The following is a 13447-nucleotide window of genomic DNA, read 5'->3' as shown; positions in this document are numbered from 1 at the left end:
CTTTACACATAATTTGTACCAAGTCAAGAGGTTTCAAACCTTTAATTCAATAAACAGTGAGGTCATTTGTTCTTCATGAGCAGCAACTTTTGTGTCTCACTTTTTAAAAATTAGTTTTCGTGGTGCTACTTGTTTGATCAAACTCGCATGTGAAAGTGTAAAACTCACAGTATCTACAGCCCAAACACAAAAAAGACAAAAAAAAAAAAAAAAAACGCGGTTGTGCGAGAAGTGAGGTGAAACGCTTCATGGGAAAGCCTGCGAAACCTCATTATGGCACAAAGATCAGACATTCCACACAGAGACGCAATGCTTTTTAAACCCAGAGGAGCGCAAACACTGTGGGAGAGAGGCCGCGATGCGTTCGCTGGACAAACAGAGCCGAGGCTGAGCGTTCATCACCTGGTGAGACTTGTAGAAGAACAGGCTGAAGTTGGTGAAGACCACCCAGAGCTTCTGCCAGCCGTTGCTGTTCTTGAACTTCCTCAGCAAGTTTCCTGACAGCTGATTCTACAAAGACAAGAAACAAGCTTGAAATCTGAAACTTTTTGAACGCGCACACATTATTAGTCCACCAGTAACTACAGAATTTGACTAACATGTGGAAGAAGGATTTGTGAAATTAGGTGATACTACATTTTTCTTATTGTTAACAAACACACTCGAAAAGCCCAAAACCAACTGTGAACTGAAGGATTGTCTGTGTATTATTGGGGGCCATAGACCTCCACTGTTCTCCAAAAATACTACTGTACCCTGGGTGACATGTTCCTTCATTACAATGAACACAACACTGTGGTTTATTCACTACCAAATGTGTATTAATCCGCAGTTGGAATTAGTCCCACACACACTGTGTCCTCCTGCTTGACAAACATTTACCAAAACGTACAGTGCCTCTTTTTAAAAATAAAACTATACATTTGTGACCTTACTTTACACATTTACATCTCCAGTATTAACTAATGGGGCACAGACGTAAAACTCAGGAAGTGTTGGTGAATCGACTTGGTTTTGGTCGTTTTACGGCATTTGTTGACAATAATGAAAAGCTAGACTACAGCCAGCCGTACCTGTTTAACTTCTGTGCTTTTGTACTTCGGAATAAACTGCAAATCTACTGTTGCTAAGCACTCTTATCTTCTAGTAGTATAAACTAATAAAACAGGAACTGAGCTGAGAACAGTATGCATGACAGTTTTTGGCCCTCCTACATTATGCTTAATGATCATAGTGCTTCTATTGTGAACTTAATTTGCTTTCTGTAAAACCAATCAATCAACCAATCACTGATCTGTACAATATGAGGCACGACAGCAACTTCTATTCCATTTTCTTTCTTCCTACGAAGCACTTTTCTTCCTATGTTGCAGTTCAAGTAAACACAAACACAGGGCCTCTCCTGTCTGCCTGGCTCCTTTACCTCTAGACTCCTGCAGGATTCACTAAAGGAGAGGCTCTGAACACGGTACCAGCAGATAACAGACAGAGGAACTGCTCCCTGGCCACTGGGGGGCCCCACCAGGGGGGCCTTATTCCCACTGACTGGACTAGGGTCCTCTACCGCGGAGGAACGCACAAACGCATGGGGAAAAGAGAGAGAGAGAGAAAAAACAGACAGGGAGGGAAGGACAGAAACACAGAGACTGAGTAGGTGAAACACAGGCATGCAGTGGCAGGGAAAAACACGAAGGCCGGCGGTGTGTCCAGGCAAGGCTGTGAAGAGGACGTTGTTACAACTACAGAGGAAGAGCAGAACTAGATCAGGACAGGGTGGCAGAGGGTCCCAAAACAGGATCCGTTCTGTTAGTGCGAGACGAGGACATTTAGCACATCTAAAACTGCTCTCTCTCTCTATTTATAGACGATCAGAGACTTCAAGTGCCAGGGGAGGAGAAAAAGAACAGAGCCACACAGGAAAGCCACAGTTTTGAGTTGAGATAAGGACGTCACGCAGGCGACTGTTAGCCAAAAGAGGGAAGGAACGGTATCCTCACTGTGGCCGCAAACAGAGCAAATTAACAGCTTAAACAGACAACGGCTTAGAGGTAAACTTTTATCTGGTGTAAAGATAATGCTCGCAATATTGATGCGAAATCCACAAGGTCCATCATTTTCACTTGTGGCAATTTGCGTGGAAAGACCTGGACATTTTTAAGGAGCAGTTGTGTGATTTTTGTGCATTAGTAATGTGGTTTTTACAAGTGGCGCCCTGTTTTGTTAGCACTGTGCACACGTATGAGGGTGCACATGCATGTGTGCAAGCATACAGGCACCCTGATTTGTACGCAGCCGTTGGTTTGATGTTGATCTGTCGATTGAGAGCCGGTGCCGGTAACGCATAAATAAACTTAGCATTGCACCAACAAAGGCAGTGAAGGAGAAGAAGCTAGCAAACATGGATGGATGATTCCAGCATTGGTAGAGACCAAAATCAGAGTTAAAAAGAGCATGAATATTGGACTGGATGTGTAAATAAGCTTACAAATTCACCACACAAACCTAAAAGGGGATGACAATGTTGTGTTTCACACTTGTTTCTATTTACTACAAGGTTTAAATATTGACTTTGCAAATAATTTGAGGAAGGAGATGCACTCAGACCTCAAGGACGCACAAAATTCTGAATGAAGACTGAGTGTGAGCATATTTTCCACCTAAATTTTCTGTCCCTGTGTGGCCAAAGTTGTCGATTTCCTACAGCCACATCAAACAAAATCCTCTTGCAAGGAGCACAGGTCAGAAACAACGTAAATGAGCTGCTTATCATATATCATCTTTTTGCAAATGGAATTTATAAAAAGCATTTTAACCCCTTCTATCATTTGTTTTCTAATCTGATTTTTACCCATTTCTTATTTCATAATCTTTTACAAATATTTTTACCTTAACTTTGAAATAATAAATAGTGAAAAGAACGAGCCTTCGAATCATTTCAGTTCATTAGCTCAAAATAGCAACAATATGTTGCTGTAGTCATAGTGAGAAATAGTTAATGATGGAGTGCGGCACAGGAGGATACTGTTCCCACTGAGAGATAATCAAAGTGAATTAAGATACAGCACACACTCAGACATAGAGAAAGGAAACAGTGACGTAGGAGGGGGGGGGCAGGTCTGAGGTTTGAGTGCTGAGGTTTGGCTGGTACCTCCACGGCTACGCTAAAGTCCACCATGGACACACTGGTGTTCCTGTGCCAGCACACGTGCACCATGGTGTTACCACGGTGAGGGGCGGGCCTCTCCTGCAAGGCGTGCGACGCGGCTATGTCGTCCTCAGACTCCGCCTCCACCGTGGAGTCCTCGGGGCATTCTGGGAAAGTCAGGAGGTTGTTACTGCTAGATAACGAGCGGGGGTGAGGAGGGGAGAAGGGCACTAAAACACACACAATGTCAGATCATTCACAAATCAAACGTCGTCTTGTGTATCTGGGATTTCAGTCGGTGGGGTTTTTACTCAAAATGTAGGTATTTTCTGATAGTTACTGGATATGTTCTTTTTTCACACTTTTTGTTAGACAGCACTTCAAACTGAAATACACATTTAATATTCAGCTGTAAGTTTATGTAGGAACTTACTGTTGTCTGTCAGATTGCTGGTCAGAAGGTCCGATGAAGGCCCGTTGCTGGTTTTAGCCGTCTCTATCGCCACCTTTATGTCCTCCATCCACTTCTGCATCTCTGTTAGTGAACTGCAGCGGAAAACACACGAATGGATAAAGTGCTCAGAACGTCCCATCATTAGTCACAGCAGGAAGGCCCAGTGGTAACAAATCGTCCCGTTAACCAGAATGTCACAAGTTGGATCCGTGTTGGACAAAGTGTTCTGCCAAATTCTCCTTAAAATCACACAAAGACACCATCTGCTCTCTCATGGAAACTGGATCAGCAAAATGTTAGTGTGAAGGCAGGAAAGTGCTTATTTTTTCTTTTTCCTGTCAGAGTCACTTTAATTCTCGCTGATAGAGAGCTCACACTTTATGATCCATAAATATTTGCATCCTCGCTCTTTATCTCCTTATCTTTGATCAATGATCAGTTCCAGCGTCTTTTGAGGAGAATACGGACTGTGAATAAAAATATAGACTGAATGTGACTACAAACCTTCCCCTCATCATGAATTGTGGACAACTTTGAAAAGATAACATACATAATGTGCAGTACTTTCAGGATGCAGGTGCAACCTCCACCAATCAGAGGGTAAGGTCTCTGTGCAGCCTGACAGGCAAAGCCCAGGGCTGAGAAAGACTGTAAACAGCTCTGCTCATGAAGCTTAACTGCTGCAAGCTCAAGGTAATGACTGGAAGCGACCTACATAAGTATATCAACCTTTTTATGTTCCTCTCTTGGCTGGAGGACGGCAGCTGGGCAAGAGGACTGTTTAGAGTGAAATGAAGCTGAAGCTGTGAGTGAGGGGAACATGCCCCAAGTTTGTCTTGGTTTAAGAGAATCAGCTGCATCCTGCAACGATTCTCAAACGTCTCCAAATCCAAATCCTGACACTGCAGGAGAATAAATGCACACACCAGTTCGGGTTCATTTTACTACGAGGTTCAAGGTGCCTGTGTGCTTCCGACCGGCCCATTCCTACCTTGCTGCCACCACCACAGACTGCTGCTGCCCAACCAATGTGAAGGCGTGAGGCACACCCCACTCATCTTCACTCTCTCTGATCTGGAAGAAGAACACGGAGATGCAGAAGGAAAAAAAAACATTAGAGCGGAGCAGAATCTGGGACAGCAAGGACCAAAATAGACAGAAAGGGAGAGACGGAGGCAGGATTGATGAAAAGGAAGTGAGCGAGAAGGACATGTGAAGTTGTCCAGAAAGCGTGTGTGTGTGTGTGTGTGTGTGTGTGTGTGTGTGTGTGTGTGTGTGAGTGTGTGTGTGTGTTTTGGAGGGTAGCCGTTGAAAGAGCTGCACTTCAGCTGTTTGAGGTGGCTCATTTGCAGTAATGACAAACTGGTGACAGCCGTTTGAAGCGCTCTGAGCTCAAATGAGAGACACAGCACTTACTGTCATGCCATGGAGCGGCAGCTGCCCGTGCACTTTGAACTGATTGGTCGCCGTCATCCCTCGACTCGTGTACAAGATGAAGTCGTTGAACTGACAGCCGGACAGAGAGAGAGGGACAGAGGCAATGGAAGTGAACAATCTCTCAAACCAAATGCCACTGTGTGTGCTTTTTGTTTCAATCTCTAAACTAAATGTATAGAATCTGATAACTCTAAGGAAGCACAAACAACTTGTCATAACTACTGGGAAATTATAAACTTTATAAACAGTGGAAGAAAAGAGTTTATAATCAAGAGAAAGAAAAAGATCCATCAGACATACACAGTTTTACATTTTTAATGCCTTGTTTATCAAAGTTGCATTTCCAACTAACACTTGCGAGCCGTTAAGACTCTCAAAGTGCTGAGCAACATGTGGTATATTTTATCTGCCAACACCATCTGAGTAATGTACTGTATAGCTGGAGAGGATAAAAGCGTGATTATTTTTCCACTGAGATCACTCGGCTAAATAATTAGATTGGTGTTGTGACCTAATCTGAGAGAGTGGGTGTTACCAGGAAAAACATTCGTTGCTGTAGGCCTTTCCCAGACAGTTTGCTGAGGCAGCCTAACCTGATGAACTCCTGAGGAAAACAGAAAAAAAAAACATGTAATATTTATTAGACACAAGCAACACAGAGTGTGTAGATGTTTGGAAGTCAGGGAGAGAATAACAAACTTTGCCAGTCCATTCTTTCCATTTTCACTCACCCGACCAGGGACAACAAGATTGTCGACGCCAATCAAATCCTTATTCAGCTCCAGAAGCTTCTGGAAGTTCTCCATCTTGATCAGGCTTCCCTGGAGCTGGTCCACCACTTCAGACACATCTGCCAGAGCAGCTACAGACCAATCATGGGTAAGAGATTATTGGGAACGGACTGATTATTCTACAGCACTAGAAGACCTAAATGCGCCTCTGTAAACACCGGCTTGGGCATAGTACCTCTGCAGTCCCTGAAATCCACATGAGTAGCTGGGTAGTGTTTGCACAGACGCTCCAGGATCTGCTTGTAGTGGATGAGGCGGTGCAGAGGGCGCAGGATGAAGACATTCAGGGGGATGTAGCACACCTTCTGCAGCTCAAAGTCCCTGCAGAGACCCTCCAGCCTGCGGGATGACCTGCACGCCTTCTCCAGCTCCAACAGCACGTCGGACTGCTTATGCAGGTTTGCCGTCAGGGGCTACGGACAAAGTTGAGTCACATAAACGAGCATCAGTTCATTACTGTAATTACGAATATGCAAGAGTGTGACGTAAAGCGGTGACTCACCTTCAAGCCTTGGAAGTTCTTTAGCATGACATCTCCGATGCGCTGGTAGTCTCCTTTTATGTGAGCATTGGAGCGTCCTTCCCTGAAGCAGATAAACATTAGCAAGATTTATCTCTAAAACATTACAGAACTGTGAATTAATTTATTAAACGACATGAAAGCAGTTAAAGCTCATTGATTATTCAAATGAGCTTCACCTTATGCAAAAGAGAAAGCCCAATGAAGTTGTAAAAGGCTGCTTTAACTTTGAGGAAGAGATTCACCAGCAGGTGTCTCCCTTGAGCAAGTCTTTGCCCTGACAGGGTGCAGGAGTAGGCTGCCATTACTGGATTTATTCCGAATATTCATTAATTTGGTACATTTTAGCTGTCGTGTTAGGGAAACACATCCAGGCTGTAAGGCACTTCCATCTTAATCAATGACAGACAGCTTTCTAATTTTGGCCTCAACGACAAAGGCACACCTCTACAATATCATTTGAATATGCAAAGCTAAGAAAGAGACACATGCAGTGCTTGATGATTTGCATACACATTTGAGTGCTGTTCATATTAGCAGAGTCGACTGTAATATCACTTTCAGCTTGAATCTGGAGTTCTAACGATCACCAGTAGCTAAAATAGGCTTTGAAATAAAAATATCATACGTGTACACTTAATGGTCGTTAATTCTGACAGGCTGACAGGCTGACAGGCTTTATGCATCACTGTCTGGGTGCGTATGTGTGTGTGGTTCAGTGGGTGTTCAATAAAGCACAACACCATTAAGGAGATCAGACAGCAGGAACCCACAGGCAAGAAAAGGCCACAGAGACGATTGGCTCCTCAGGCCGTCTAAAGGGACCAGGTCGCCCTCTCAGACTAAATGCCAATAGATCTCATTAAAATGGGGGGTAGGAGTTCTGAATTGGACTAAAACCAAGCCGGCACATAGCTGGACATGCTCCTGACCCCACAGGGGACTCTTTGGAGTGGGGTCTGGAAGTGAAACGAGTCTCACCACAGGGCCAGCCTCTGCTCCACCTCCCTGAGAAAACCTGTGTGGAACTTGTGCAGAGGCTCGAAGGTGGAGAAGACGGCGTTCTTCAGAGAGTCTGGAGTCGCCTCATCTTGTCCTACAGCATTCTGGAAAGACTGAGATCGCAAACACACACATGGATCAGAGTTCAAACAATGAAGATTAGATTTTAGTTGTTTACATTAAGATATATAGAAACACTCAACAAAAAAGTTTAATTACTGAGGTAATAACTCTTAAAATGATTCAATCTACTCCTTGTCCCTCACTGAAAAATCAAGACTCTGTGAATAGATAAAGCCAATTCTCAGTGTATGTGCGTGGGAGGTTTCAAGTCTCCTCATCCAGTTGCTTATGCTGCATTTTGGATCATGATTTGCAGGCAAACTAGTTCAGATGTAACAAAATCCCTGTCAAACATACATGTGTGATACAAGGTGAGCACAGGGAAATTTTCCCGCTTCAGCAGATGAATGTGAAAACAGCGTTCTAGTGTCAAACTCTGCACCTGCATCACTCTGCACAATGAAGGTCAAACATGTATTAAAGTAGCAATAAGCTAAATAAAATTTTGAGAGGAAGAGGAGGTCATTTAAAAAACTGTAAAAGTGGACAAGTGGAGTGCAGTTCTCTAGTCCTGGCTTCATGGTCTCAAGCTTGCTCAATGAAAAGACTCATGAGCTGTTCAAGATCATAGGAACGGCATTGATCAATGCCGTGTAAGTGCTGATCCTCTCAGGATACCACCAAAGGACCTTCATCTGTGTTTCTGCTGTAGCATCTCAGTCTTCTGACATCTCTTAAATCCCGTAATTGCTTGAGGATAAATGGAAGAATCAATAGCCAATCATTCCTAACACTGTCGCTCCATTTAGTCAGATTGAAGTTGAACGTCGCAAGTGGTGTGTTTGGCCGCGGCGGACAGAAAATAGCTTCATTTCGCTGACGTGATGGGAAAGCGAAGTGAGTTTTAGGAGAAGCGAGTGTGTCTAGAAGGGCTTGAGAAGTAGCGCCAGCTGTCGTTCAGATGACTTCACCCCGAACGGCAGCAGCAACCAGTGCATGGGAAGAGAGGGGGTAAGAGAGACAGCACACACACACACACACAGCTGTAAAAAGAACGGGGACACGAGCCAACCCAAATATTTATGAGGAAGGCTTCTCTGAAAATTACAAGACGAGAAAAGCTGCAGCCGGTGAAAAGGAGCGATGCGTTTTCTCCGCACGCTTGCGCCGAAGCAGACAACAACGACAGAGCAGCCTCGAAAGAACATCCTCCTCGTTCGCTGCTGAGGGATCGCAACAGCAGGTTTAATATCCTGCCCTCTTCTTATTTGAGATATTATCGAATGACACGTTGTCCATGTGATTGCACCCAGCCAGTGAAAGCTAGGGGAACAGCCTGAAGTAGAGAACAGGCCACTATATGCATCCATCCCTTTAAACGCAAACACGGCTTAGTATTCATGGCCTTGAGTGAGGCAGATAAATACATTTCAGAGTGCGAGTGTGGAGAATGAATAAAAAATGAAATCACATCTGCCAAAATATCCCTGTGTCACCGCCTGACTCTGTGTTTTGGTGGGCGCTCTGCAACGGAGCAGCTAAGCGGAATAATCAATGTTTTCTCCCCAGAGGACAGAACAGGAGGAAACAAACAGAGGAGCAGCGTGTTGGCGAGCGCTCTTGGCCTCCCTTACCACAGTCACCACCTCCAGGTCCTTCAGATACGTCCTCTCCGTGGTCAGCAGCTCCTTTGCGATGAAGTAGGCCCGATCTGTTGGGAACCTCTGCAAAGACGTTGCAACACAGAGGAGAGTGTGAGCGAGACTGACTGGACCATCCAACCAGTCCAACCAGTATTTGGTGCCTTATCAGTTAGTGTTGCCTTGTCTGACCTATTTTTCTAACTAGATTTGTGGGAAAATACTCAGCCTGAGTCCCTGTGGACAGTTATTCAGGACAGGTAATCTAGGTCCAATGCTATTTAGAACTTGTGACAGTGGTTTTGAAGCACAGGTTTAGAAAGAAATCTACAAGGCTGATACAACAAAGCAACTCATCTGAGCGATTACTGCGCTTTTATCCACAGAAGCTCCGTGTTAAATTACAAACCTTCCTCCGAACCTCGTCTTCATCGTCGGTGCGGACGCTGCAGGCGTCGTTGAGCAGCGGGCTGGTGAGGGGGGAAGGCTGTCGGCCGTCGGGGCTGTGGCTGCACAGCTCCAGCGACTTCTGACCGTTGACCATGCCATGGGAGTGACCAGAGGAGGCAGACAGGTGAGGGCTGTTGGACCCCACGCCTGCACGGGGTCACGCGGCAACCGAAGTGAGGGGAGAAAATGACAAAGTGAGCGATTCAAATAAACACAACAGAGAGCCAGATCTGGGCCACAACATCTATATGTCACTTCTCAGATGGGTGGAATTTGGCAAACTGTGAGAATTCATATGAAGGCAGGGATGCAATAAGTCATAGAAAAGAAGATGATTAGTCGACTGACTGAAAATGAATCAAGAAGTATTGTGAATATTAAATAATCCTTTGTGTCGTTTTTTAGGAAAACCCCCAGAATGTTTCAGTTTTACATCACTGTAAACTGAATATCTTTGGATTCTGACTGTTGGTGAGACAAAACAAGACTTTTGAAGATGCCACCTTGGACTATTTTCTGACATTTCGTAAACTAAACATTCGTTCGATTAATCGAGAATCTGCAGATCAATTGAGAATGGAAATAAAAAGTCCGATTTCAAAGACAAAGTGACATTTTGATAATGATGAAACTTTCCGACATTCAATTGATAATCCAACATGGAAAACACCACTGACAGCTATGCACGCTACGCCAAACTATTTTCAGTATTTACAAACACAGTTTGTCTAGCTGGGGGATCAGCCTGCAGAAAGTGAAACATCTGCCATGACTCAGTCTACAGTGCAGACAGCTCTGGCAGTCTTTGTGCCACGGCAATCAATACGCAAGCCGAGACAAATACAGCAGCGTGATCAAGAGGAATATCTTACACAGTGTCGCCTATGCTGACGATGTTCACTGAGCGTACTTACTATGTTTTAGGTGCAACTTGCCCACCTCTCTCTGCTGTCCTCTGGTGTGTCGCCACAAATGCAACAGTGAGTACATGCACATAAACCAGTGTGAGAATGCACAAGCACAACTCCGAGGGGGATTCACTGCAAAAGCTACCGGGGTAAGGAGTGGAAACTGTGGCGTACATCTACAGGATCGCCACAAATGAGAGTGGACAGAAACTACGGTATACACACAGACATTCACCAACCAACACACCAAAACTACAAGGGGAACGAAGGGGAAAGGTCTAGTATCTACAATGAGCACGAGACACCAACAGCTGGGGTCTCAAAAAGAAGATTCAGAAAACCTCACTTCACAAAGGTCATCTTTATTGACTCTAAAATAACAGACATACAATGTTAAGTGAATATAAGCCTTGACAGAAGCAGCATAAAAAAGGTAAAAGCCAGGTGAGCGTCTAGAGGGACACTGTGAGTGAGAGACTGAAGGGAAAGTGTGAATTCATGCAGTCTTCCAGACCTGACCTAATATTAAATAAAAAAAATTTGATCTTTATGAATGTTGAGGTTTGGAATAAATAGCCTTGTGACGCTTTTCTGATTTTGTTATTGCTGCACTGAAAAAGTCAGTCGGTAATGAGGAAACATATGCATTATTCAGCCGCTGAATACAAATCAGTCGTACATCTATTTCACTTGTAACAGTGACACAGCGAGCTGTAGAAACACTGCAGATTAAAATGAGGCTTTAAACATTCATCCTGCACGATTTCCTAGTCCTGAAATCTGCTCTGACGTCACACTCTGTAGTTACACTGAATCCTGAAATTAAAGTGAAGTGGCCGAGAGCGCTACCTGTGTATTACAGCACATACAGTACATGCAAAGAGCAGCCGAGGAAGAACAGCGTGATGTGTACCATGCCTCAGTCCTGGTTTTGGAAACACACCCCGAAGGACACCAGTGGTTGAAAAACACACAAGTCTCGCCCACAGATCTGGGACTTTGAGCCAACCCGACACATGTTAGGTGGTTCGGAGTTAAATTATCAAAGTTACAGACTGCTATTTTCTAACTGCTCCAAATTACTTACTTGCTTAAATTACTGTGGGAGAGCTTTGTGCACCAGAAATGGTTCCCCTCACACTGCAGAGATCCAGTAACATGTCTTCTCTTAGGTTTCACAGTGATGCATGTTATGCAGCGCTCAAAGTTCTGCTGCGGCTAATGTTAATAATCAGGAGGCACATGCACAGCAGGTGCTGGCTAACTCTAATCTGCACGCAATGGAAAAGTTCCTGCACACTGCTGCCTGGTTTTAAGTTTTTGTTTGTGTGTTTAAAAACTTTTTTTTTTTTTTTGCCTTTTCTGGACAGATGATGGTAGAGACGCAGACAGGAAACAAGGTAAGCAAGGGTTGTAATGTGTGGCAACATTTAGACTTCTGGGGTTACCATCGCTGGCGTGATGCTGTCATGTCTGTGTTGAATAACAGAAGAATAACAGGCTGGTAAAGAATGGATATTGATCCGGACACATAAAAATAAAATAACACAATCTCACATTTGATTTGCTGCTTGACATCAACGCTAAAAAAGTCGGGGAGCCTCGCAAGAGCAGCCGACAGTGATGGATGAGCCAAGAGACTCTGTGCTTTGAGGTGTTGCCCTTAAACTGCCTTTCACACATACAGCACACACACAGTCACTAAAACCTGCCTCTGTTTTCCTGCATATTCCCAAGCTCCTGTCATCTGTAACCTGATGTTCTATCTGCTCTGGAATAATTAACAGTTAGCTGGATCGCTGCAGAGAAGGGAGCTCAGATACTGGTTAATCTCGCGTCTTTCCACCACGCAGACTGTAGTGAGCAACAGAACAGGTTTACATGCAGTCAAAGCTGGGGGAAAAACACAGAAAAGACGTGACAGTTTCATGCTGAGAGACACGTGCTTACATAGGACAAAGAAAAAGAAATAAAAGACAGAGCAAGAAATGTGATATAAGGATCATCACTTTCTCAAACAACACAAATAAACAAGATGGCAGAAGTGCAAAAGAAAACTGAAAAAGTGAACAGAAATAAAAGTGCAGTGCCATTTTTGAAGATTGAGAACTTTGCAGTCTTTGGAAAATTGGAGATTTTGTGGACGCCGAAGCTGCTGGAGGACGTAGCTCGACACCAAATTACCGCCAGAGATACTCGAGCATGAGTCAAGTGCAGAGGGGGGGTGTCAATAGTGAGCATAAGAGCCATAAAATGTTGTGGAGTGGCTAAACTAAAGCTGCAAGGAGACATCTACCCTCACCTCTGCCTGACCGAGCCGCTGCTGTGGCTTTCTAACACTATTAGACAACACACCACAAAACACTGTGAGGTTATACTCACTCCTGTTGTGTTTCTGTCTTACTGAAGGTCAGTTCAACCAACGTGATGGGAAAAATAAGATCCTGCATGTCGTTATAATGAGACCTCCAAATAATTAGTTAGTATCTCAAAATAATGAGTTAGTATCTCAAATGAATGCAACATTCTGTCAAAATTAGCATAGGCTTACACCTGGTAGTGTTTCCTCATGCACGCCAAAGCAACAGAAGCAAGTGGGTGAGACAAATCTTTGCAGATCGAAATGGATCCATCATTGACGACTACTTTAGATGTGGATTCACAAATTGTGAAATTTTAGCGGTTTTGGAGGAATCATATGTCAAGCAGACCCCAGAGAGAATGCTATGAAAGAACCAGCTTTATTTTGAGATACTAAGTCGCTTTTTTAAACTATTTTTTAGTTTCTCATCATAATGACTAACAGGATCTTTTCTTTTCATCACATGAGCTTCCATACTTGCTAATTCCTACCATCTTTGTGAAGAAAGCATGATGGATAAATAGAAGTTTCTGTTTCAAGTTAGGTACTGTAAACATGAACAATGCTGAATATCAACCAGATGTTTGAATTGGTATATGCAGCATATTAATGAGTTTCCACTCTGACGGCAGAACTTACAGCTCTCACAATGATCACAAGCCACATGTAGCATCA

At 43.9% G+C, this 13447-nt stretch overlaps 1 protein-coding gene across 1 annotated transcript in view; it reads right to left on the bottom strand.

Annotated features, from left to right (window-relative positions):
• The window catches only part of LOC121615822 (FERM, ARHGEF and pleckstrin domain-containing protein 1), a 53285-nt gene that overhangs the window by 1834 nt on the left and 38004 nt on the right, over positions 1 to 13447 (bottom strand). The window contains exons 14-25 of the mRNA XM_041950276.1: positions 9462 to 9649; positions 9047 to 9136; positions 7329 to 7462; positions 6330 to 6411; positions 6003 to 6240; positions 5768 to 5898; positions 5572 to 5640; positions 5016 to 5105; positions 4591 to 4673; positions 3579 to 3691; positions 3149 to 3312; positions 403 to 510 (exon numbers count right to left, since the gene is read on the bottom strand). Of these exons, the coding sequence (XP_041806210.1) occupies positions 403 to 510; positions 3149 to 3312; positions 3579 to 3691; positions 4591 to 4673; positions 5016 to 5105; positions 5572 to 5640; positions 5768 to 5898; positions 6003 to 6240; positions 6330 to 6411; positions 7329 to 7462; positions 9047 to 9136; positions 9462 to 9649 (1490 nt within the window). The remainder of the gene's footprint in view (positions 1 to 402; positions 511 to 3148; positions 3313 to 3578; positions 3692 to 4590; positions 4674 to 5015; positions 5106 to 5571; positions 5641 to 5767; positions 5899 to 6002; positions 6241 to 6329; positions 6412 to 7328; positions 7463 to 9046; positions 9137 to 9461; positions 9650 to 13447) is intronic.

The sequence above is a fragment of the Chelmon rostratus genome, chromosome 13, assembly GCF_017976325.1.
Source record: "Chelmon rostratus isolate fCheRos1 chromosome 13, fCheRos1.pri, whole genome shotgun sequence".
NCBI lineage: Eukaryota > Metazoa > Chordata > Actinopteri > Chaetodontiformes > Chaetodontidae > Chelmon > Chelmon rostratus.
Note: the sequence above shows the minus strand (reverse complement) of the source record. Positions and strands in the feature narration are given on the sequence as shown.